Genomic DNA, 23,891 nt, shown 5'->3' on the forward strand with positions numbered 1-23,891 from the left:
TGATCTACAGGCTTCTGGCTCTAAGGGGGGGGATGCGAGCTGCACACCAGGAGTGAGCGGGGGACCGTGGGGGGGGGGGGGGCGGACACCAACACTGCACTGCGGCTGATGTGGGTTAGAAGACCAGGGGAAATGGCTTCACTGGACATAACTGGCTTAGTGCAAACATGCTTGGGTGGAATTTTCATCTCACTCCTGACAGGACACACATCTGGAGCAAGTCACGGAACCTCTGAATGCCCTCCTCCGTGTGCGGGGGCCCTCCTACCTGCCCCACCTCACATAACCATAGCGAAGGCCGGTTGCCCTCATGTGCGAAAGAGCTTTGTCTCGTGTGGTGCTGCAGAAACTCTATCCCAATTTTTATCACTGTCTGCTCCCTCTCCTAATGTGTCAATAAAGGATACTATTGACACAGGTAAAAATATTCCTGGCCAGTTTATTTTTTAAAGATTTTATTTCTTTATTTGACAGAGAGAGACACAGCGAGAGAGGGAACACAAGCAGGGGGAGCAGGAGAGGGAGAAGCAGGCTTCCTGCTGAGGAGGGAGCCCGATGTGGGGCTCGATCCCAGGACCCTGGGATCATGACCTGAGCGGAAGGCAGACGCTTAACGACTGAACCACCCAGGCGCCCCTCCTGGCCAGTAGTTTAAATAGCTAAATGCATGTACATGTAAATAAAATGTTTCTATGTAGATTTAGATACATTTCAATACATATGAAGAGACTGCAAAGTCAAGAGCTTTGAAATCAAACCAGAACTTGAATCCCGGCCATGCCTTTACCTAGTTCCTCAAGTTCCTCATCTATAAAATTGGGATAACAGTAATAGCTGCCTCATGGGATTAGGTGAGGGTGTAATGAGCTGGTGCATGTACTTAACACAATAAAGGGCACAGAGGAAGGCCCAAGTAAATGTTTGCCCAATTGCCACGACAGTTCGGAGCCACAAATCAAAGCATTTACTGTCATCTGGCGGCTACCCACCATAATTGTAGAAATCACAGCCAAGAAGGAAAGAATGATCTCCCAAGTACCAGCAATTAAACGATTCACTTATAGTCTCTGCCCTAAGGACTCCTCATGTAACAGAGGGGTGACATTTGTCTCAACAATGACACAGGGCTATTAAGTGAAAGGTAAAATGTACTTCGGATATTCAGAAATTCTAAAAACCACACATAAAGTGCTGTTTGACAGGCTAAGAGCCTTCCATTAATTATCCCATCATCAAGTTACCGGCATTAATATTACAGTAAATATTCCATGCAGCGGCGACAGTTGTCAGCTGCAGGGAGCACATTTAGTTATCCAAACATGCATTTTGGGCGAAATCAACTAAAACACATGTCTAAAAACACTACTTATACTCACTGAAGCCTTATTTGACCCACCTTTCCAGCAGTCTCCAGTTCTTTTTTATCTCTTTTGGCATTTCCAGCCAACATTTTCATTTCAACGATTCCTGATACAGCAATGATGGGAACAACTGATAAAAGCAGTAGGGTCAACTGCCAGCCATAGATAAAGGATATGATGATGCCAGTTCCAAGGTTAGCCGTGTTCTGTGCAATTAACGCCAACCTCATCCCAGTGGCCTGCAAGAGCAAAAGCAAAGGGGGAGATGTGTTTTAAGTTGCAAATGCATAAGCTGCAGTCTGAGGCTTCCCGGCCAGGAGAAGAGGGCTGTGGGCCCGGCTTACGTTTGCTCCCTCTCCTTGCAGTCAACCCAAGACACCGGTGCCTCCCTTACGAGGCTTTGCAAGTTTTTCTTTGCTCATGCCCTGCAGTTCTTATTCCTGGCCTGCCCACACCAATTCAGCCTTACAAAACCAGGTCAGCAGCTTGGAGAGAGGATGTGGGGCACAGGTACTTTGGCACAAAGGCAACATTTAAAGAGAAAACGAACCCTAGTATACTCTGGTCATTTTAAGAACCCTTTGCTGCACATGGCTAAGAGGGAAAGGTACACACCCCCAAGAGACCATCTGCTACAAAGTGCTTCTATCCTAAGAGACCATCCACCACCAAGCACACATGGAGCTGAATTACTGTTTGTAGGGCTCAGAAAAGGAGGGCAGGTGCACTGGGCACTGCGGGTGACTCTCCCACCGCTTCTGCTTCCGGCTTGGGTGGAAGCCGGCAGCTTCAAAGTAACAGCCCTCAGCTCCAAGGCTGGGGACCTCAGCCAAGGAGAGCACGGCTGTCCCCAGAGACAGTAAGCCACTGAGGCTTGGGCAGATGACCCAAAGTAGCCAAAAACTTAGATTTAAGGGAAGGTGGTGGTTTGTGGTTGAGGTACGGGTGGGTGTTCCCTCACTGGACTGTTCCATTTGCGGCCAGCAGCCATCCCGTGGCCACGAGGCAAGGAGCATTAGGATGAAGCCCCCTCGGAGGACTCAAAGCCACTCAGAGCCACACACACACACACACAGGAAACTTGTGTCCTTCATGACATTTTTGAGTCAATGAATCAATCAAGCCTGAAGTCCAGCCTTCCTCTTAATGTTTAGGTCAGTTTGAGTTTTTCTGTCATTTGCAGCCGAAAGCAGCTTAACTGATGCAGCTATGCTCTATGTTAATTCAAAACCACAATGAAGGGGCACCCGGGTGGCTCAGTTGGTTAAAGCGTCTGACTCTTGATTTTGGCTCAGGTCATGATCTCAGGGCTGGGGATCAAGCCCAAGCCCCGTGGCTGGAGGGCTCAGAGTTCAGCGGGGAGTCTGCTTGTCCTTCTCCCTCTGCTCCCCCCCACCCCGGGGGCTTACTGACTCTCTCTCAAATGGATAAATATAATCTTAAAAAAAAAAAAAAAAACATTAAAGAAGAATAGAACGAAGTCTACATACTCCTTGGACCTGGGAGGCATCCATTGCAAGTCTTGTAGAAAGCACACCAGTACTATTTTTATGATCATCAAACCAGCTCATGTCCTGTGGCACAAAACACACCTTTAAATGAGTTCGAAATTAAAACAAACAAAGAAAAGTAGATGAAACCTCCACAACCTTCAGTGCTGGAAATATCCACCCCTAACTTGGCCCTGGAGTTAGGGGAGAGGAGACATGCAGTGCAGAGCCCTGGTCCTGCCATGAGCAGGCACCCTTGGGGTCCACCAGGACTCTGGCTCCACACTGCTCTGCTGGGGGCCGGGGGATGGGGTAGGGCTTCTCTAGATTGAGCTGTGCTCACACCAGCTGCACCTGAGGTGGGGAGCACAGGTGGGCAGGCCGTCGCCGAATCCTGACAACATACACTACGGACACTTCCTCCCTGATGGGGTCATGACCATCCTAAAGGGGCTGGAGTTGTGCTCAACACAACTCTTGAAAATCTAGGCATGAGAAAATCAGCCCTAGGTTCTCACCGTGTTTTGTTTTTTTTTAAAACAAGAATTGAAAGGTGTATGTTAAAAATGATTTTAACTATAGGCTACTCATCCGTAGCACCTTTAGTTTCATAGAAAGTAATTTTCCCTACCTAGCAACACTTAAAAGATACTGGAAAAAAGTTTGTAAACTCAGACCTGCCCAAAATAGGATAACTGCTATGGGCTCTTTTGTGAACAGGAATATAATCAACTCCTGTCAAGGGCATAGGTAATATTCTGGCCCTCTCTTAAGCCTCCTCTATAAAAACAGAGAATTGAAATTTGCACATTTTCCCACATGTCCCACACTAGACTGTGGACTTCTCAATAGGGTAGATAATGCATTTTATAGTCCCAGCTACCAGCACACTGGTACATGGTTGGTAATGACTGAGTGAATTAACAAAGGAATTAATATGAAAACAGAGCTCAAATAAGACAAAACCAAAACGGTTACCAACATTTGGGGAAATTGTTAGCATAGTCAATCATGAATAGTACCTACCACCTTTTCCTTTGTTTAACGATATCCTGGAGTCTCAAATGCCTTGCTGGGGCCTGCATAGAATCCAGAGAAGAGCTACAGGTCCTTGAAATGACAGTATCCACATGCATAGAAATCGTGGCAAAATCACCCCTCAAAGCTACCTAGATCAAGCCTACTCCCATGAGATCCCTGAGAAGACTGTGGATGTTCAAAGACCAGGACAGGATGTTCAAAGAACAGGACAGTGTGCCGGCTGCTGGCCAGTCCCTGCAGGAACGCATGGATGGGGCAGGCAGGTACAGACGTGAATTACAGCACACCCAGAACAATAGAAACAGGCTTCGAGCGAAAGAAATCCGGACAGAAGGCATTCTCCAGTGCGCACACCTACCTGTCTTAGCATTGCTCTAAACGCCAACGAGCGAAGCCTGGTAGTGAGGATCTCCCCAGCTTTCCCAAACGTGAAGCCCTGGTTGAGGTGGGGAGGAAAAGCTATTGTGCCTTTTTGATCATTAGTATTCTGACCAAAGCAGGTATATTCACATTGATTTTTACATTACTTACATATTAATCTGCTATTCAGGTAACACAAGTCTATGACCAAACACTAATTCGAAGTCCCAACTTCAAATTCATGTAGTACCCGATCATTAGCATGCAGAAAGAATCCCAACACCAGAGACCTGACAAAAGTCCAGTTCTGGCTGTGAAAACATTCTAAATCTATTTCCTTTTCCAAACTTTCAAGGACAACATCTCAGTAAGAACAATACCATACATAATTACAACTCTCAGTGTGTTCCTGACACTTCAGGCAGTTGAAAGCAGAAGTAACATAACTCTGTGCAGGGATACATTGTGGCTCCTGCAGTGGAGAGGGGAGGGCAGAGGGAAGGAGGACGCCTGTAGGAACAAGTTCCAAATGGGTTCACTGGCTCTCTGTCACAGCTCCACCTACTCTCAGAATGGGGAACAATTAGGCTATTCTTTATCCCCAAGCATCCCTGCCAGAAAATTTCCTTTCTAACCTATACCATGTTCCAACTGAAGAGCAACCCAGATGTCCACAGCTGGGCCTGCTTCCAGGGCCCCTGGGATGGGCGAGAACCTCCAGGCACACTGAGCGTTGGTGTAGGCATGGAGAGTGTGTTCTGGGGAGGACACATGAGGAGTCTTTATGAAGCCAGGAGGACGGGTGCTCAGAGCCTGGGGAGGTGTCAGCCCCAGGTGTCTGAGACTGGCCTGACGCCTCTGGTCTCCTCCTTCCCTGGCGGGCACATCGCTCAAGGACCATGTGGGCACCGCCGTCTTATGTGTCATCCCACTGTTGTCCCAGCCTCCAAAACACATTTATAAATCCAGCTCCACTCCCTAAATACACCGAGGCCTGGGGCTGGACTGCAGCCCTGAGCTGCTACTAGTGAGGCAACGATCTCTGAATAAAATGCTTGCCTTGCTTTTACCATCGGTTCAACGACGACAGAAGACAAGCACGCTGGACGGGGCTAGGAAAGCTCATTTTGCTGACATAATGGACTGTGTTAGAAAGGTCCACGTGGTGCTGAGGTACAGAGACAGAAGAAATGTACTAGGAGTCTAGGTTGAAGAGGACAAACAGAGCAGGGCTGACTAGTTCACTCTGGCTAGGGCCACAGTGTCTAAATCCAAGAGGACACATGTTTTTTCATAGAGTTCATCCATCGAGGAGGAAGAAATCAGAGAAGTTACTTCATATTGTACACAGAGTCACAACAGAAAAGAGAATACTGTTGTACTGACTTTTTTTTCTGGTTTATCATGAGTTTAACTGGAACTTATGTTCTCCTATGAATTCAAGTCTCTTTTTTTCCTTTGTAATCAATGTTTGCTGTGGGCAAACCTGGAATGTAATAGAATTTAGCACACAGGGAAGTCACAAATCCTTCCGCTTAAGGACACTGCTCTCTGAAAGAGCCTCACACACTGCATTTGCAATTCATTTTTTTAAGCTTTTATTTATTTGTCAGAGAGAGAGACAGAGAGAGAGCACAAGCAGGGGGAGCGGCAAGCAGAGGGAGAAGCAGACTCCCGACTAAGCAGGGAGCCCTGTGCGGGATTCGATCCCAGGACCCTGGGATCATGACCTTAGCCGAAGGCAGATGCTTAACCATCTGAGCCACCCAGGCGTCCCTGCAATTCATTTCAATCTAAGATTTGGAAGCTCCATTAGGTTTTGATTAACTGATAATTACTGTGTATTAATAGGTAATGAAAATCTAGCTAATAGATAATTTATATTCTCTAACAGAATGTGGACTTGATGAGAAGATGAAATCATAGGTACCTACCTGAAGGAAGAAAGTAAAAAAGGAAATAATTCCCAGACCTAAAAAAAGCAATGAGAACATGTTGCATTTCTGCTGCTTCACTTCATCATCCCCTGGTCCAAAAACCTACAAAAGAACATTTAAAATGCCTACTTGGATTACATGATCCTCTTCACTCTTGCCATAAAAAAATGACTTGAGCGTCACAGTTGAAACACGAGGCTTTGAACGTGTGTGTGTGGGGGTTATTGTAATATATCTACAACAAAAAATTTACCATTGTAACCATTTTTAAGTATCCAATGCAGTGGCATGAAGTTCATTCACAATGTGGTGCAACCTTCACCACTACCCACAGCCAGAACTTTCACATCGTTTCTGGTAAGTTCCTAAAAATATCCCCCACTGAAGTTAACAATTGGATAGTCTGAGTCTTCTAGGTCTCTGACTCCCCAGGCCTTGGAAGGATTGCTCAAGCAATGATGTACTTGCTATTGCTTTTTGAATACTTACTTCGAAGCAGACACTCTTAAACGCTTCACCTTAGAGTTATCTATATAATCTCCTTCCATCCTCAGCCATCCTGTGAGGTACGTTTATTTTAGAGATGAAGGAACTGAGGCACAAGGAGGGACAGCATCTAGCCCAAGTTTTGCACAGCTGGGAAGTGGCGGTCCAGCCTGTGCCGAGCACCTGGCCGCTCAGAGGCTGTGACTTGAGCCTGTCCTTCCTTCACCCGCCCCCCACCCCGCCCCCAGCCATGCTGTGAGCATGCATCTCGTCTCCACAGGTGGGAAGGGGATGACTGCCTGACCCCAGTTTCACCCCAATGAAGAGACATAATTAAAGGCCTCCATCAGTGATTCTGACTTATAATATCATTAATATCCTAACTTGGAATGGGTTGAAAGGCTACTTTTCTTTTGCCTCACAGCTTTCCTCAAAAGGGAATTTAAAACTTCGGCGTACTTTAATCTGAGGCTGCTTTACTCCAAAATGGACCCAGTGGTGAGGCTGGGATGAGAACGGATTTAATTCAAGCTGCTAAGCGATGTCTGCAAACTTACCGCTATCATTTCTGAGAATATGATGGAGAACGCCGGCTGCAGAGCCCCGTTAGCAATGGCGCACAATGTGCCGACCACAAAGTATGGCCATTCCGTCTTATTCAATTTCAAGACCTTCAGAAAAGACACTGGCGGCACATTTTCTTCCTAGAGCACACACACACATGCACACAAATATACATGTATCAGGACCAACTGGTGATGACACAACAGTTAACCAGAGTGTGTAGACAAAGACAGCATTGCCCTCAAGGAACTTGCAGACAAGGCGCAGAGAAGGACCCGTCCACATCCAACTCCTGAAGAGTGAGACATTCTGTTATAAAATCCTAACACTGGCGACTGATGACTCGGCGTAAGCTGAGGGAGAGTTGTTCACCTGAGAAGCAGTCTCCATGGTGTCATCGGCCCATCTCTGTTCCAGCTTCAGCAGAGGGAGGCGAGGCAGGACAAAATGCTCTGGGATTCAGGTCCCAACTCCACTCAGGGATGATGTTGGGGTCAAAGGAGACAATACCCATGAACAGATGGATAAAGGTCCTTACAAATGTGGGACACCATAAATAACCTGAGAACACGGGCCTGGTCTCCTCACCCCCAGAACCCCATCCAGTGCTGCCTTTTTCTGGGACATGGTCTTCACTCACAAAATCAACTTAATTATGCCCATTTTCTTTTATCACTGTTCCTTGGCAGGCTTCTCCTATTTCAAAGCTTAGCTCGTTTTGTGATTTTTTTTTCTTATGTATTTACATGCCTCCTTTTATAATATGAGTTTTGTTCTTAAAGGTGAAGCGTGTATGTCTTTATATCCCTAGAAACTATCCCAATACCTGGCACATACCAGATTCTCAGCAAATGTCAAACTCAATGTCTTCTCAAACATGAAGGATTTAAGTCACATAAACTACCTCTATAGTCAGAATATTCTCCTTTAGAATTAAACTAGATACAAAAAGTGCCTATGGAATCCCATAGCTTTACGGTCATTTACAGAGATCATGTTTGGGTCTCTATGAAACAGAGAACATACTGGTAGGTTCTTCTCAGCTCTCTTTTTTCAAGCCACCCATTTTCTTTGTATATTCTCCTCTTCTCTTTTCTTTGTATTTTCCTTTCTTATTTTTTATTTCTTTTCTTTCATTTCTTTTGTTTCTTTTCTTTCATTTTATTTTATTCCCTAGTTAGCGTTATCTTTAAGTCCCAGTCTCCAGCCTGATAAATGAGCGTTTTCCCCAGACTACTCTCTTCAACACACACAAACAGGTCTCCCCAGGCCCTCTCATCAGGCTTAATTCCTCCCTCTCCTTGGGCACGTTGTCAAACCCCCTCTGATGGTACTTGGGACAATCTTATTGATTGTGGCATTTTCTGCCTCCCCCTCTTCTCTGTGCAATTCTTCAAGAGAAGTGGTCCTCTCAAATGCCAGACTCTAAAGACTTAGCAGCATAGCTCTGAAGATAAACGAGAAAATAAAAAGTGGATACTTCCATGGCCAAAAGGGGAGTAGGTTGGAATTCTTTATCTTAAGATAAAGTAACTTCACAATAGTGTAATTGTTACTCTTCTTTCCATAAATATACCAAGATTAAGACCTCTAAGAGAGCCCTTGTAATTTCTGCAGTAAATAATATTGCGGGCAGAGAAAAACAGAAGCAATCAACTCTCAGCAGGATTAGTTTCTTCAGGCCAACACAGGAGTAAAAATAAACCACATTTATCAAGTAACATCCAAATGTATTTTCAATTTCTTGAAATAAGAAAATACCTTTTCTTAGAATGGATTCCCTTACAATGATAAAAGTTTCTATTAACTTGAATTAATGATACCACAAGTCTTCAGATGGAAAGTGTTAAAGAACATACAGTTTTGCTATTTTTGGACATTCTGCCCTTCTTCTTAGTAAGAGAATTCCAATCTAATTCAGAGTGGCAATGCGTAGAGTAAAAAGATTAGATTTTTTTTTACCTTCCCTTGTAGCTAGGTATGGCCATGGGATTAAGTTATGGCCAGTGACATGTAAGTAAAAGTATTGTCTGGAACTTCTGGAACATCTTTGTTTCTTCCTGCTGCTTGGACTGTGGATGTTATGGCTGGAGCTTCAGGAGCCCTTTTAGATCCTTGAGGATGGAGGTCACAAGCAAGCATAGTGAAGATAAGAATGAAAGGAGCCTGAATCCAAGGGAACTGTGGAGACACCACCACGCCAGCCTTGGGGTTCTTACCACTAAGGCTTTCTTAGGTGAAAGAGAAATGAAAACTCTTAATCTGTTTAAACTGATGTTATTCTGGCTTTTCAGCATAGACCATCAGAGGTAATCCTTCCTAACAGAATGCAAATATCAGGGCCTTTTACTGTAGCTTTATCTCTGGATCTCAAAGATGAATGGCATGTCTACCTTTAAGCATCTAAACACAAAGACTATGTTTCTGATCTATTCCTCCCCCACCCCCGGAAATCCACTTTTAATTGGAATTGATTTTAATTCATTGTCAACTGCATTTAAAGGTTGAAATTTCCTTTTTTCCAGGAAGGGTATCATTCAGAGTAGGAATCGTCTGTGTCTGCAATATATTTGCAAATGTAGGAATTTCAACAGCAAAACTTTACCATAAAAGATTTAATTTAAGTGGAAAACAACTTACGAGTTCTTTGGTTTCCACATCAAGGCCATTCTGATACTTCCGTGAATTCCTAAGGCTTTTATGAGTAGAATTCCTAAATATGCGAGATTTCCAGCCACTTGGAGCCATATCCCCCGCAGCCTTTTCATTATTTAGTTCAAGGTCAAATTCTCCTGAGTGGATCTGGTTTCCTGATGTCTGAAAGAATAAAATGTTAAGTTGTGCACGTGTGTGTCTCCAGATGGATATAACCTCCAAGTTTAGACCCATAAAGCCATTTTGAATATCACATGTGCCACGGCTTGTCTTGTCGATTCCCTAACAGCTTCTCAATCAAGATTATCTCGAACACTGTAAAGAAGTGTTTCAACACAGAAAAGCTGTGTTAAAGGTTAAAAAGGACAAAAAGGTTAAATTTCATTTGAACCATATAAAAATTGGAGAATAAAAGTAGTTCCTAAAAATTAAAAGGCAAATTTTCCATCATCTAGCAGGTACGTAGGAATTTTCTCTGCACTTGGGAATGCAGGAAACAAGTCATGACCACCACCAGAGGGAAGAAGAATAAATAGAGATATTACTGAGGGCTCATTTTTAAAGCTACAACCAAGGAAAAGCTGGTCACTCCCCATGGGAGGCAATTAAACTGCTTTCCTTGACTGGCCGAGTGCATTCATTTTCTTCCTTGTATCCCGCTCAGACTCACCTCACCCCAGGTGACCCCTCCTGCAGGCTAAGCCTCATTGCCTGCATGGGGATCAATTCTCTCCTTAAAGAGGCCAGGGGAAGGGTAATTTTCCAACCTCTGGCTTAATGCCTGGTGAGGAACATCAAGCCAATGATGCTGGAGTCTAACTTTGAGTCTAAACCTCTTAATGGTTTATCCAGGACCTGAGTTACTGTAGTATTGTCATGTTTTTGCTCCTCTTCTTCAGGTCCTGTCCCCAAACCCAATCCTATGACAAGTGCCCACTGCACCTACAGCGGCCTCTCCAGAGCTCTGTGTATTATCCGATCCTAGCTTTTCAGCTGTGCTTTCAATACCCGACAAAACATCTCTCATGTGCCTTGAACCACACTGCAGTGATATGTTCTGGGGGGTGGACTTCCCTGCTTGCTTCTCACTGGAACTGTTTCATACCATCTCCCAACCCAACCCAACCTAAAGCCTTAGTCTTCTAACTGATCCCTGCATCCTCACTTCCATCCATTCCCACACCGCTACCAGATTCATTTTCCTAAAGGACAGTTCTGCTCAAATCACATCCCAGCTCAAAAAATCTTCCAAAGGTCCCCACCGCACGCTTAAGCCTGGCTCCCCCAAATTCTAGCTCATGGCAAGTCAAACTGGACTACGTTTTTGAACACCTTTTCTTCTCCTCCTTGTCATCTCCATGCTATCAAAGGGTGTCTCAACGGACAGTTCTCCCACTAAGCCCGCTATGAGTTTAGCCTTCTGTGACCAAATGAACAATCCCTTTCTCTCTCCCATGATATTTTTTTCTGTGCCTTACCTAAAGCCCTCACTTGGTGGGTGCTGAGGTCACTGAGCTCCAAAGTCAAGATGGCCACTTTAACAGGTGATGAAAAGTATTTATTTAAAACCAATAACCCTTATTTCTTACACCTGAATATACCTCAGCAGCTGGTTCAAATATTTAATTATAAAAAGTAAAACAAATGTTGAAAGAAAATATGGGTGAATATCCTAAGAACAGGTCCACATCCTGAACACATGAAGGGAAAAAATGATAATATAATTACATACGATTTTAAAGCTTTTTTTATGGTAGCCAAACAAACTGCAAAGCAAAATTAAAAGAACAAAGCAGGGGGGCACCAGGGTGGCTCAGTTAAGCATCTGACTCTTGATTTCTGCTCAGGTCATGATCTCAGGGTCGTGGGACAGAATTTGTGACAGGTTCCGCACTCAGTGGGGAGTCTGAGATTCTCCCTCTCCCTCTGCCCCTCACCCTCGTCGAGTGCGCGCATGTGTGTGCGCGTGCACAGGTGCTTTCTCTCTCCCCCTTCCCTCTTAAAAAAAAAAGAGAGAGAAAAGCAGGAAAAATATCTCCAATACATGCAAGAGTATATTTCCTTTTTATGCAAGGAGTTCTTATAAGTCAATATCAGGAACAACCCAAGAGAAAAATGTCCTAAAATAGGAACAGATGCTTTAACAGAGGAAAAAATACAAATGGCCAATGAACACGTGAAAAGATGCTCAATCTCATGAATAATGAAAGAAATCTGGAAATACTGTTTAGCTCTTTTAGGCTAGTAAAGATGAAAAATAAATACCAAGTGGCTGTTAGTGCCTATCAACAGGGGTTTGGATTATGAGAATCTCTCAAATTTCTAAGATAGTCATGTTTGAGGTTTTTTTTTTTTTTTTTAATGCTTGGATTTTTAAAAATAAGAATGCTTGACATTTATAATCAGGAAAAAATTAAAATACATTTGAAAGCAACAACCAAGAGCCACCAGTCTACCTAATGAAAAAGCAAGGACCTTTCTACTTGGAAACAAAACCGAGACAAGGTTTTTTGACTCTAGGTTGGTTGGTCTTTGGAACTGGAAGAAAAAGCAGCACATTGGCATGAGCATTTAGTGAACACCCAGGCTCCCTGCGGCTCTTTCCTCCAACTCTGCACCAGCACCAACAACCCAGAAGTGGGAAATGTGAGTGCCAAGGTGGAGAAGTTCAAGGGGACTAAGAATCATAGAATTTGCCAGAGCTGGTGGAAGCATGAGTGGTCATCTTGAGCTGAACAAGCGAGGACTTGCTGAAACCACGGCTTGGTTGGTGACAAGCCTCATCTATCACAGGACACTGTTCAATCTTCAATTGTACGACTTTTCCTAGGAAAGAAAGGCTATGGAATACGAAATAGAAGGTCAGAGCTGTCCTTATCCACCTTGGCGACCTCCCAGCCTAAGTGCCCTTGGGAATGGAAGGTCATTCTTTACGGGGCACGGAAGCTGCCAGGCAGGAGAGAATATGGTTACCTCATTGGAGGATCGAACAGATCTTCATAGGCAAAACCACGCAGCAGTAGGAACCATTAATAAAATGAAAATTAAAACTGAATTAAAGGAACATTATACTTATTTTTTTAAATGAGGGAAATGATAAAGACCCTGTGATGGCTAGGCCATATAGAAGCAATTAGTAAAAACACTATAATTACTTCCCTCCTCCCGGAAAACATTCTCTGGTAAATTGAAGCAAGAGTTACAAGATTTTCCATCGTTTCATGTGGTAGTTTCACTTTGGGGACTTTGAAAATTTCAGTAACTAATTATTTATCATGCATCTATTTTGTGTCGGATGCTTTTTTAAAAAAAAATAAGTTTATTAAAACATTTCACATACCATAAAATTAACCCTTTTAAAGTGTTTGTTTTTTTTTTAAAGCATATTCAGATGCTTATTTCTTCACCTTATAACAAGCTTGCATGGTAGATTTAGTGTTTTAAATGTGGACACTACGGCTTAGAGAGGTTACTTGTCAGAAAACAAAGCCAAGTTTTGACTCAACTTTTTTGGAACCACGTTTCCAAGGGGTAATATAAGTATTCCCTGCTTTTCTTGAAAGTTCACGTTATGCAGCTTCACTTTTACGAAAAACCTACATTAGTACCTATTTTCACTAACAAAAAGAAATCTGAAGAGGATTTTCGGTCTTATGAAAAAAAGGCGAAGAGTGAAAATAGCGTTCAGCCTTGGTTCGGCCGCCAGAGAGGGCCAAGCTCCTCCCAGACGACACTCAGCATCTCAGCACCTGGCGGCCAGAGCTTTGCGCTGTGTCTCTGAGCCTCTGTGCTTTATGTCGATTTGTTTTGTGTACCCGTTAGCAAAATCTGTCCTAAGGTATCAGAAAAGCCCAAGAGAGGTTATTTTTTGGGTCTGGGAATGCTCACAGTTTTTTTCCATGTAAATTAATGGTAATTTCTTCTTTGCTTTACACCATTTTGGCTTATGAAAGGTTTTATAGGAGCATTCTACTTTTGGATAGCAGAGGAAACATATTTAGAATAGAGGAATAGGGGTGCCTGGTTGGCTCAGTTAAGTGTACGACCCTTGATTTCAGCTCAGGTCATGATCTCAGGGTCGTGAGATTGAGCCCGCATGGGGCTCTGCGCTCAGCAGGGAGTCTGCTGGAGATTCTCTGCCCCTTCCTTTGTCCCCCCCACACGCTCGTGCTTGCACATGCACACTTTCTCTCTCTCTCCCTCAAATAAATAAATAAAATTTTAGAGAAATACTGGAAATAAACCAAGTGTCCAACTTTAGAGAAATGACTAAGCAATTTATTACACATTAATATAATGGACTGCTGAGTACCCATTAAAATGTTACCATCTGGGGCGCCTGGGTGGCTCAGTCGTTAAGCGTCTGCCTTTGGCTCAGGTGATGATCTCAGGGTCCTGGGATCGAGCCCCACATCGGGCTCCCTGCTCAGCGGGAAGCCTGCTTCTCCCTCTCCCACCCCCCCTGCTTATGTTCCCTCTCTTGCTGTCTCTATCAAATAAATAAATAAATAAATCTTTTAGAAAATGAAATAAAATGTTAACATCTGGATGATATATCTGAAATGTTAAGAAAAAAACAAAATACCCATGTACATAATAGTTACATTTATAGATATATATACATTTGCTTTGATATAAGAATCATGTTTATAGAAAAATATTTCTAGGTTAATTATTCTGTAAAGTTGCACAAGCATTATACAATAGTAATACAAACCAATAATTATCAATAGTACCTGTTTTAGGAACTAGAGTGAATGATTTTTTTAAAAAGACCACACTATTCACTTCCTAAAGTCATGACTCTTGTTGCTGGTTTTGTTAGGATCATCTAAGAAGCGTTTTAAAATCACACAGGACCTCCTCCAACTGCTGGAGATCCTGGCATTGCCCTCTTCCTCCTGCCACTTCTCTGATGGTCCTTAATCTCATGGTGGAAAGGACCTGCTAGCTTGAACACATTCCTCGGGGCAATTAAGGATCTCTGTCCTGAGGAATAAATTCGAAATGTTTTTGACGTCTTCCTTTACTTCCCTCCTCCCTCACTTTTCTCTCTTTCAGGATTCTTTGGCTGATTCTGAATTCAAGTCTCAGATGCACATTTTTGGTATCTTCCTGAAGTTTTCTATTTCTCAGCATGGCATTAGCTGCCTGATGTTTTAATAATATAAAGAACAATCTACTGAGAAGCCGAAAACAAAATCCTGGGGCGCACATACCTGCATGTTAACAAGCCTGAAGTACACGCCTTCCTTCTTCATCAGCTCCCGGTGGCTTCCTTGCTCCACAATGACACCATCCTCAAACCCGGCGATTACGTCTGCGTTTCGGATAGTGGACAGTCGATGGGCTATCACAATGGTGGTCCGGCCTTCTCTGGCCTGAAGGGGAGGACGGACGAGACGCAGCAGGGTTACAAGGTGCATGCACGGATCAGCACGTGGATGCACGTGTTTGCAGCTGATGAGAGCAGCTTCCCCTGTGGGACGGGGACCCTCATCTATGGAAGGCTAAGGTGAGGCTTGAGTTTTGGACCAGAAAGGAGGCCAACCTCTCCAGTACGAGGATGGATAATTTGGGAGGCTCACGGTGGTGGAGGCTTACCCAAGAAAACCAAGAGAAGGTCTGACCCTTCTCTAGTGTTTTCACACTTGTCTGAGGAGCCTTCCTTGCCGGTTATATGGCAGGTTAGAGCTTCAGCAGTGACCTGTTAGCAGAATTGTTGTCAAGTGCAGCCTTCTCCGGGGCACTCCTGTAGGGTTACTTTGGAGGAGCCTGATTTCAGCTGTAATTCTGATGGGCTGCACGCAGGCAGTTCAGATGAAAATGTACTTGGGGATCAGGATGGTTTAAATAATAGTTCAGGGACCATCTGCATCACTTATCTCTGGAGTGGGGCCAATACGTTTGTTTTTTAACAAGTGCCCCAGGTGAGTTTTATGCCTGCTAAAATCTACAAATCACTCCGTTAAGTAGTTCTGTGAACTCACATGTTAGCTTGGTGGGTTTATCAATGGGCATTTAAACCCTGGAAAATGCTCATCAAATTATTCATATCATTAATAAAGGTTATTCTTTTTGATACTCAATGGCTCTCTTAGGCTATAGCTTCTTAAGAGCACTCCTATTCCAAGGCAATAAAACAACGTCATTAGGATGGTTATTAGAGGAGAGCTTAATTCACCTAAGTAGTTAAAAATGCAAATTAAAAATGACAGCTAGGATTCATAATAGCCAAAAAGTGGGAACAATCCACATGTTCATCAGTTAATCAAGGGATTAAACAAAATGAAGTACATCCATGCAATGGAGTAAAAAGGAATGACATTCTCATGTATGCTTGAATATGGATGGACTTTGAAAACATAACACTAAATGAAAGAAACCAGTTACAGAACACCATGCATTGTATGATTCCATTTATATGAAATTTCCAAAATAGGCAAACCCATAGAGACAGAAAGTAGATTAGTGATTGTCAAGGGCTGGGATGAGCATGGAATGGGGAGTGACCTGATAATGGGTACAAGGTTTCCTTTGGGAATGATGAAAATCTTCTGCAATTAGACAGCAGTAATTGTTGCAAAATCTTGTGAATAAACTAAAAATCAGTGAATTGTACATTTCAAAAGGGTGAACTTCACAGTATATGAATTATATCCCAATTTTTTTTTTTAACAAAGAGCAGCCATGAAATTTCTGAGAAAGAAGTTAGCGAGAGGGGAAAACCTCCAACAGATATTATGCATAAAATGCTACTTAAAATAGGAATTACAATAGTAAAATCCAGGGGAAGCTATCAATGAATAGGCAACTTGATCAATAAACTAAAATAGAGAGTCCAGAAATAGACATAAAACATTTAAGAATTAGTATATGATAAATACGGCATTGTCTACCAGTAGGGGAAAGGGTAGATTGTACAATAAGTGGTATAGAACCAACTGCGTAGCCACTTGGAAAAAAATAATGTGGTCTTTCTCTGTCAGTCCTTACACTAACATTACCATCATCAACTGTGTTTAAATAAGTATAAAAGAGTTAAACCACAGAAAAAGACAGAGACTAGAGCATTGCTCTATTGGATAACATTTCAGACTTTCAATTTTTAATACCCAGGCCCCAAGGAAGCATTCATAAATACCCACCGATGTGAAAGCTGCATGGCTTGGTCCATGTATGGTAAGGCACGTAGGAAATAATTTGATCATTCTAATCATACTCGTGATACTAATAGTGATGAGTAAATTGTTAACAGTGACTATATTAACATTATGATAATCATAGGTTGATACTACGTCAACATTAAAAAAAAGCCCAGAGGAATTACAGTTAGACTTGTGAGTAAATGACTGGTGTGCAGGAGAAACAAAGGATGTATTGGTGAATTTAAAAGTTAGCAACTGTCACCCTTGACCAAGAAATTCTGGCAAGAGTAGATATTTGAAACGAAGAGGTTTTTTTTTGTTTTTTTGTTTTTTTCAGAACTCTCCAATGTTCCAATGATGAAAAAATATTGGCAAATAAATATCCTAGATTCAAGGACACCAACTGTTAAGAAATGTGGATCTTCTGCAAATGTTGGATGTGCAGGGATAAAAGGCAGGTTCAAACAAAGGGAGTACTAATCCATTAGCCTTTCTGGAACCTCTGAGGGAAAGGGGCAGGGGGGAGTATAAAATGAAACCTTTGGAATCATTTGATAAAATTACATGGAGGCTAGTTTTATTTTTCTCTTGCCCCCCCCAGTATGGTAACACTGTGAGTAGGAGAGTCATGTAGGTATGAGACTTTTTGATTATTGACTTTCTTTTAAAAATAAAAATAACAAATCTGCATTTGTATTTTTTAAGATCTTATATGGAAAAACCTATTGTTTGTTTTGGTAAATATTTGCTATCTATTGAGTCAACAGCTGATATGGTCCTTAAAAATTCTTTTTTATGTAGACATGTATTATTTCAATGAGCTGGACCATGGTAATCAATTCAGTAAATATTTATTTAGAATCTACTACGTGCTAGGCACTGATGAAGTGTTAAAAAGATATAAACACAGGGGCACCTGGCTGGCTCAGTTGGTAGAGCACCTGACCCTTGATCTCAGGGTCCTGAGTTGAAGCCCCATGTTGGGCATAGAGCTTACTTAAAAAAAAGATATAAACATGAACCATTTATTAATTCTGCCTCTTAGAGGATTTATTCTTTCTAGGAGAGAGGAGGCACATAAGTAAATAAATAACTACGACAAGTTGGTGTCACACGTGAGGTATTGATACATGTATGAAGGATACACAGAAGAAAAATATTCTTCTTACAGGATAGGTAATCAGGGAAGAGCAATAGATGTAATAGCGCCATATCCTTATGCCTCTCAGAGGAGAAATAATAACTTACATAATTCAACTTATCATTGTTAAAATATAGTTTGTACCTTAGAATGACTGGCCCAAGTGACTGACTAGTATCATTGAGGGAAGTGCAATAATGAAGGATTTCCCTTTTAAAGATATGATTTATTGTCTGCAAAATAGATCAGCTTAGTTATCTTGCAAAGTATGGAGTCGATTAGGTAGATTATAAAGTAGTCATAGCAACCATGGTACATTAAACATGGCCACAAACACTCCCATCCAGAGGTGGAGTCTATTTCTCCAACTCCTCAGATCTGGGCAGGTCCTGTGACTTTTTTGATCAAAAAAATGTGAAGGAATTGACACTTGGCAATTTCCAGAACCTGGGCTTCAAGAGGCCTTATATTTGTGAGTTTGCTACCTTGAAATCACAGTAAAAGGAAGCTTGTCTAATCTACTGGAAGATGAGAAGCCTCATGGGCAGAACTGAGCTTCCTCAGGCAACAGCCATTACCAACTGCCGGGCCCAAGAGTGAGGCCATCCTGAACGTTCCAGCCCAGCGGACCCTGAGCTGAAAGTAGCTGCCTAAGGGAGACTAGGCAAACCAACAGAGGAACAACACCAGCCGTCTCACCAAGTTTTGACTTAAAGCAGCTGATGCAGAAATCTTGTTAGTGAAGACTGGAAGAAAAGTAAGGACATTGCTACTGGTGCCTGGAAAGAGGGTTGCCTGCATTATATAACCTTGGAATAGTGGAAAAAAAATGTGTCCTGCAGTCACTTGAAAGAAAAGGTATTTAATCTACTGAACTTGTACATCAGGCTAAGAAGATTCCAGAGATCTCGAAATAGAATGTTTAAAGTGCCAATGGGATTCCACTGGCTCTATGTTTCAAAGTACGGGAAGAGAATGGTGAGCTTAAGAAGGAGCTATTTGGCTTGCAAGGTGAATCTAGAGGAAACACAGAAGACCCACTACCTGCTTGGTTGGGGAATGAACTGTCAGTCATCCAGTGAAGTGAAGCCAAAGATTAAATCAGTGTGTGAGTAGAAGACTTTTTGGTTAAAATCTCTGAGACATTTAAGGCAGATTCTCGTAGACACCCACAACTACATAAAAGGGCTTTGGAGACTCTTAAGTAAGGGTTTTCTCATGGGAGCTTGACATGTGGCCCAAAGTAGAGAGAGGTTCATTTTGGAAAAAACTTAGAGATGTAGCTTTTGGGGCTTGAGTGAGCCATGGTCGGATTCCATACAAACTCACAGTCTTTAAGAATATCTACCACCTTGAACTGAAAGAGACTGAGAAAATTCAAAATGTAAAGAGGCCTGCAGGTCCCAAATTTCTATGGACAGAAAGCATGCCGAGAAAGCTACTCAGCTGCAGACACAGGCCATTTCTTATTGCAAAGGAAAGACCTCCCAGAGAGAGGATCTAAGGGCCCAGGGGGTGGAGCCCAAACCCAAGGAGACCACTCCACTGTTGGAGGTGGTACTGGGCCGTAATCAAGGAATGTTCCCTTTCCCTGGAGCAGTGGGGTAACTGGCTACATGCACCTGACTGCACTTCAGAATTGCTCTGGACCAGTAACTGCTATGTGCTTCCTGTTCTAATTTTTGAATGGGAGTGACTATTATTATCCTGCTCTTGCATCAACATTGCATGTTGGGGGTGTGTGTGGAAGACAACTTGTCTCTTGAGTTCACAGATCTCTGGACCAAGATGAACATAACATGAAGAATCAATCCATATCTGGACCTCATACAGATCTTCAGGTATTGGACTTTGAACCTGATGTCATAGCTGCATGAAAATTTTGAGGGTATTGAGAAGAGGTGAATTTATCTTGCACATGGGAGAAGGGTGAGTAATTGTGGGAGAGAGTGTGTTGTGGAAGGTTAAATATGGTCACAGACACTTTACAGCTCACCCATCAAGAGGTGGACTCTGTCTCCTCACTCCTTCAGTCTGGGCTGCCTTGTGGCTTGCTGGGACCAACAGAATGTGATGAAAGTGACACTGTGTGAGTTCTGGAGTCTAAGCCTCTAGATGTCTTCTAGCTTCTGCCTCTGGGACAAAGTCCTGAGAAGGCCATGGAAGGCAGCCACACTAGCCTACTGTATGAGTTTGAGTATGAGAATCCACATGAGATGCCCAGTCAACAGTCAGCATGGGAGTAAGGCCATCTTGGACTATTTTAGCTAAGTCAGCCCTCCAGGTAAAAGCATCCATATGCTCAGGTGAAAACAGCAGAAGATCCACCCAGCCAATCCACAGAATTATTGTTTTAAATCCGAATTTGGGATGGTTTGTTATGCAGCAATAGGTAACCAATTCTGCAATTAGTACAATTAATAATCATGGTAATGGCAGTCACCATAATAATAGCATCAGTGTTCCCCAATGTGCAAGGCATGTGCTAATAACTTTACATGTAGTACTCATTTAATCTTTTCAACCATCCTATGACATTATTTCTCCCCCTCTCCCCAGTTACTTATGCAGGATCTCAGGCTTAGAGAGAGGTTAATTTGCCCAAGATCGTGCAGCTAGAAAGGGACAGAGCCAGGACTCTAGCCTCAGGCTGTCTAGCACCAAAGCCTGTGCTCTTAACCCCTCTCCAAGCTGCTGATGGCTTTTCTTAGAAATTAAAAAAAAATTATGGGTGATTCATCAGCTATTTTTATTTTTAAAACCTAAAAGTTTATCACCTGGGGAGTGGGTCATAATCCTAGAGAACCCCAATTGCTAAAATTGAATGAAGTAACTTGTCTAAGTATGAATTAAAACTTGCAAGACTACAATTTTTCTGATAGGATCCATATCACAAAAAATAACATGTCCAATAATTCTGTTCTTTTAGCATATAAAGGGCTAATATATTGAATATTTGTATCCTAGAAAGTATTGGGACCTATGTTTTAGGGACCTAAATGGGACCTGAATGGGCCTTCCCCCCATTAATATCTTTCTTATCCTACCTGACATCTCCTAAAAAAGTCTATGTCAACACACGAATCCCCATTTAAGTTAGTTTTTATGTTTTAATTTATGCATTTAATAAAATAATTTCCTGCTTTAAGTCATGCCTGATTAACCAACCAAATGTCAGTTTCCTGTGTATATATTTTGGTTCCTTAATATTGAGACTTAACATACATGAAAGCAATATAATTCGGTGCAAGAATTTGTGAGTAATAACTATCATCTCATTAATCATTATTAGATTAAATTATATAAAATAAGCCAAAATGTTCATCTGATGAACCGTGAAGCATTGATTAACTACAGTTTATAGCACAGAGTGTTTACTTAGGATTCAGGTGTAAGTTTTCCTGAAAAAATAAGATTCAGACAGCTTATCCCTAAAATTGCAAGAGGTAGTTTGGATAGAAGCCGTGAAGTCACTGGCACACTTGATTACTAAGCTTTCTGAAACCAAATACATGCGTGATATTTCTGTTTTTGAGGCCCATTGATCCAGTGTCTCTGACTCTGGTTATTATCCTGGGTCGTTAGTACAGATGACATCAGCAGTGACCGCAAGAGTGTCCCAACATAAGGTTCTTCCTGTGAAGCTTCAGCTTTGAAAACCAACAGTGAGAGATTCAGAAATACCAGAGTTGGGCATGTGAGCTCACATCCTTAAAATGTGTCACTTATTTACGTGCTTAGACAAACACACAAAGTGAACTTTACTTCCTTTTGCCTTCCTTTCGCCTTCATGAATACAGATAATGGTACTGCCTACCTACAGAATAAGGCAAGTATTTTGAGCTGTTTTTCCATTGGACCGGTGTCTAGGTAACCAGATTTTTCTTTGGACATTTTAACATGACTTTTTTTTTTTTTTTAACATGACTACTTTTGATCAAAGCAATAGCCTCTGAGCAAGAAGTAAACGGCGCTAAGTGGCTCAGTGCATACGCCTGATTTGACCCCGTGCACTTTCGTCAGAGCAAGCTGGTTAACGGGCCATCTACCTCTCTTTGCCTCGTGACCTGACAGAAAAGGGAAATCAATAAAGCCCCAGGAGAGAGCTTCACTTGCTCTCGTGTTTATGTTCTTCAATCTAGAGGCACAAAGCCTCAGCAAGAATTTCCAATAAAGCTTCAGCGTGCTGGTCCTTCAGGTGTTTCGGGCTGACTGACCTTATCCAGGGCCGCCTGTACCTCTGCTTCGCTTCCAGTGTCCAGGGCTGACGTGGCCTCGTCCAGCAGGAGGATCCTGGGGTTGCGAACCAGGGCCCGAGCGATGGCGATTCTCTGCTTCTGTCCGCCACTCAGCTGGGCCCCTCTGTCTCCAACCAGGGTGTCGAATTTCTACAACACAGAAAACATGGAGGAACGCTTGATATAGTTTAAACAGAAAAGGCTCTGGAGTCTAGAAGTTCATGAAGATGACGTGGAGCTTCATTTTGACTATGGTAATGAGTCCTAAATTATAATAAAATCAATGAATACTGAATTCTAAAAAACTACTACCATATACTCTGCATAAAATTTTATAGGACTCCTGTACCAGGCCGAACTCCTTACAACTCCAACTGAATAATGCAAGGGACTTTGCCTAAGGAAAGTTGAACAATCTTGCATCTCAAACATTCTTAGCTGAAACGTTGAAGAAAGAACTCGCTCGCATGAAGTCAAATTCAAATTCCAAGGGCAACTACATTAACAGAGCCTTTACCTGTGGTAGTTTCATGATAAAGTCATAGGCATTGGCCTCTTTGACAGCTTTCTCTATCTCATCCATGGTGACGTCTTCACGGCCATAACGAATATTTTCAGCAATTGTGGTAGAAAATAACACTGGCTCCTGACTCACCACTCCAATGATTTCCCTGAGATACCTTACATTAAAGGTCCTAATATCCTGCCCATCAATGTTAATCTGAAAGAAAGAAATATTTCCATTAAATATTTTAAACCATCTGACATCTAAAGCATTAAGACTCTTTAATTTGATACAAAAAGTCTTAGCTAACATTTAGCTTATTAACTTATTTAACTTATTTTTGTGGCTACAAATGGTTAGAAATGAGAATTAGAAACAAACAGCAATGAGCAAGAATAGAAATGAAAAGCATATTTATCATCTTACACATACAGTTTTTTCATGGTTGGATTATTCTCCATAAATGATACTAGGTTATATATTTTTGGCATACTATTATTTTTTCCTTATCACTATTTAAATTTGAATAAAAATGTCCATTTACCTACATAGTCTACATATCATTTTGATGGCATTATGATGTTTTACTAGATATAATATACCATAATTTATTTTAGCATTTCCCACCTGCTAGATATTTGACTTCTTTCAAGGAACTTGAAAGACAATCATTGTAGAAGTAGAGAGTTATCAGGTTGAAGAGTATGATTTCTTTTTATTTCTCTGATAACAATTTCTTACCTGTACAATGACAGGTGTATGTTGGGTATTTATTATTTGCTGGATAAAGGTTGAATAAACAACACTCTAAAAAGAGTTTAGTAATTTATAGTGTCAGCAAAAATAAATAAATGTATCTGCTTTTTGGCAATTTACTAGGTCTGGGTCTCATAATTTTAATTTGTTTTTTTCTAATAAGTGCAAACTGGTACCTTATATTTGCTTTGTTTTGTAAATATTTAAAG

General features: G+C 42.0%; 1 protein-coding gene across 5 annotated transcripts in view; it reads right to left on the reverse strand.

The window, feature by feature from the left end:
* The window catches only part of ABCB4 (ATP binding cassette subfamily B member 4), a 71,222-nt gene that overhangs the window by 20,897 nt on the left and 26,434 nt on the right, over nt 1–23,891 (reverse strand). For 4 of the 5 annotated variants that reach the window (XM_036080859.2, XM_036081186.2, XM_036081123.2 and 1 more), the window contains 9 exons: nt 22,939–23,142; nt 22,401–22,571; nt 15,114–15,275; nt 9,880–10,056; nt 7,233–7,379; nt 6,187–6,291; nt 4,251–4,328; nt 2,852–2,935; nt 1,397–1,600 (listed from right to left, as the gene is read on the reverse strand). In XM_036080859.2, the coding sequence (XP_035936752.1) occupies nt 1,397–1,600; nt 2,852–2,935; nt 4,251–4,328; nt 6,187–6,291; nt 7,233–7,379; nt 9,880–10,056; nt 15,114–15,275; nt 22,401–22,571; nt 22,939–23,142 (1,332 nt within the window). The remainder of the gene's footprint in view (nt 1–1,396; nt 1,601–2,851; nt 2,936–4,250; nt 4,329–6,186; nt 6,292–7,232; nt 7,380–9,879; nt 10,057–15,113; nt 15,276–22,400; nt 22,572–22,938; nt 23,143–23,891) is intronic. The other variant, XM_036080924.2, reaches the window with a different exon arrangement.

This window comes from Halichoerus grypus, chromosome 12 (genome assembly GCF_964656455.1).
Source record: "Halichoerus grypus chromosome 12, mHalGry1.hap1.1, whole genome shotgun sequence".
In the NCBI taxonomy this organism is placed as follows: Eukaryota; Metazoa; Chordata; class Mammalia; order Carnivora; family Phocidae; genus Halichoerus; species Halichoerus grypus.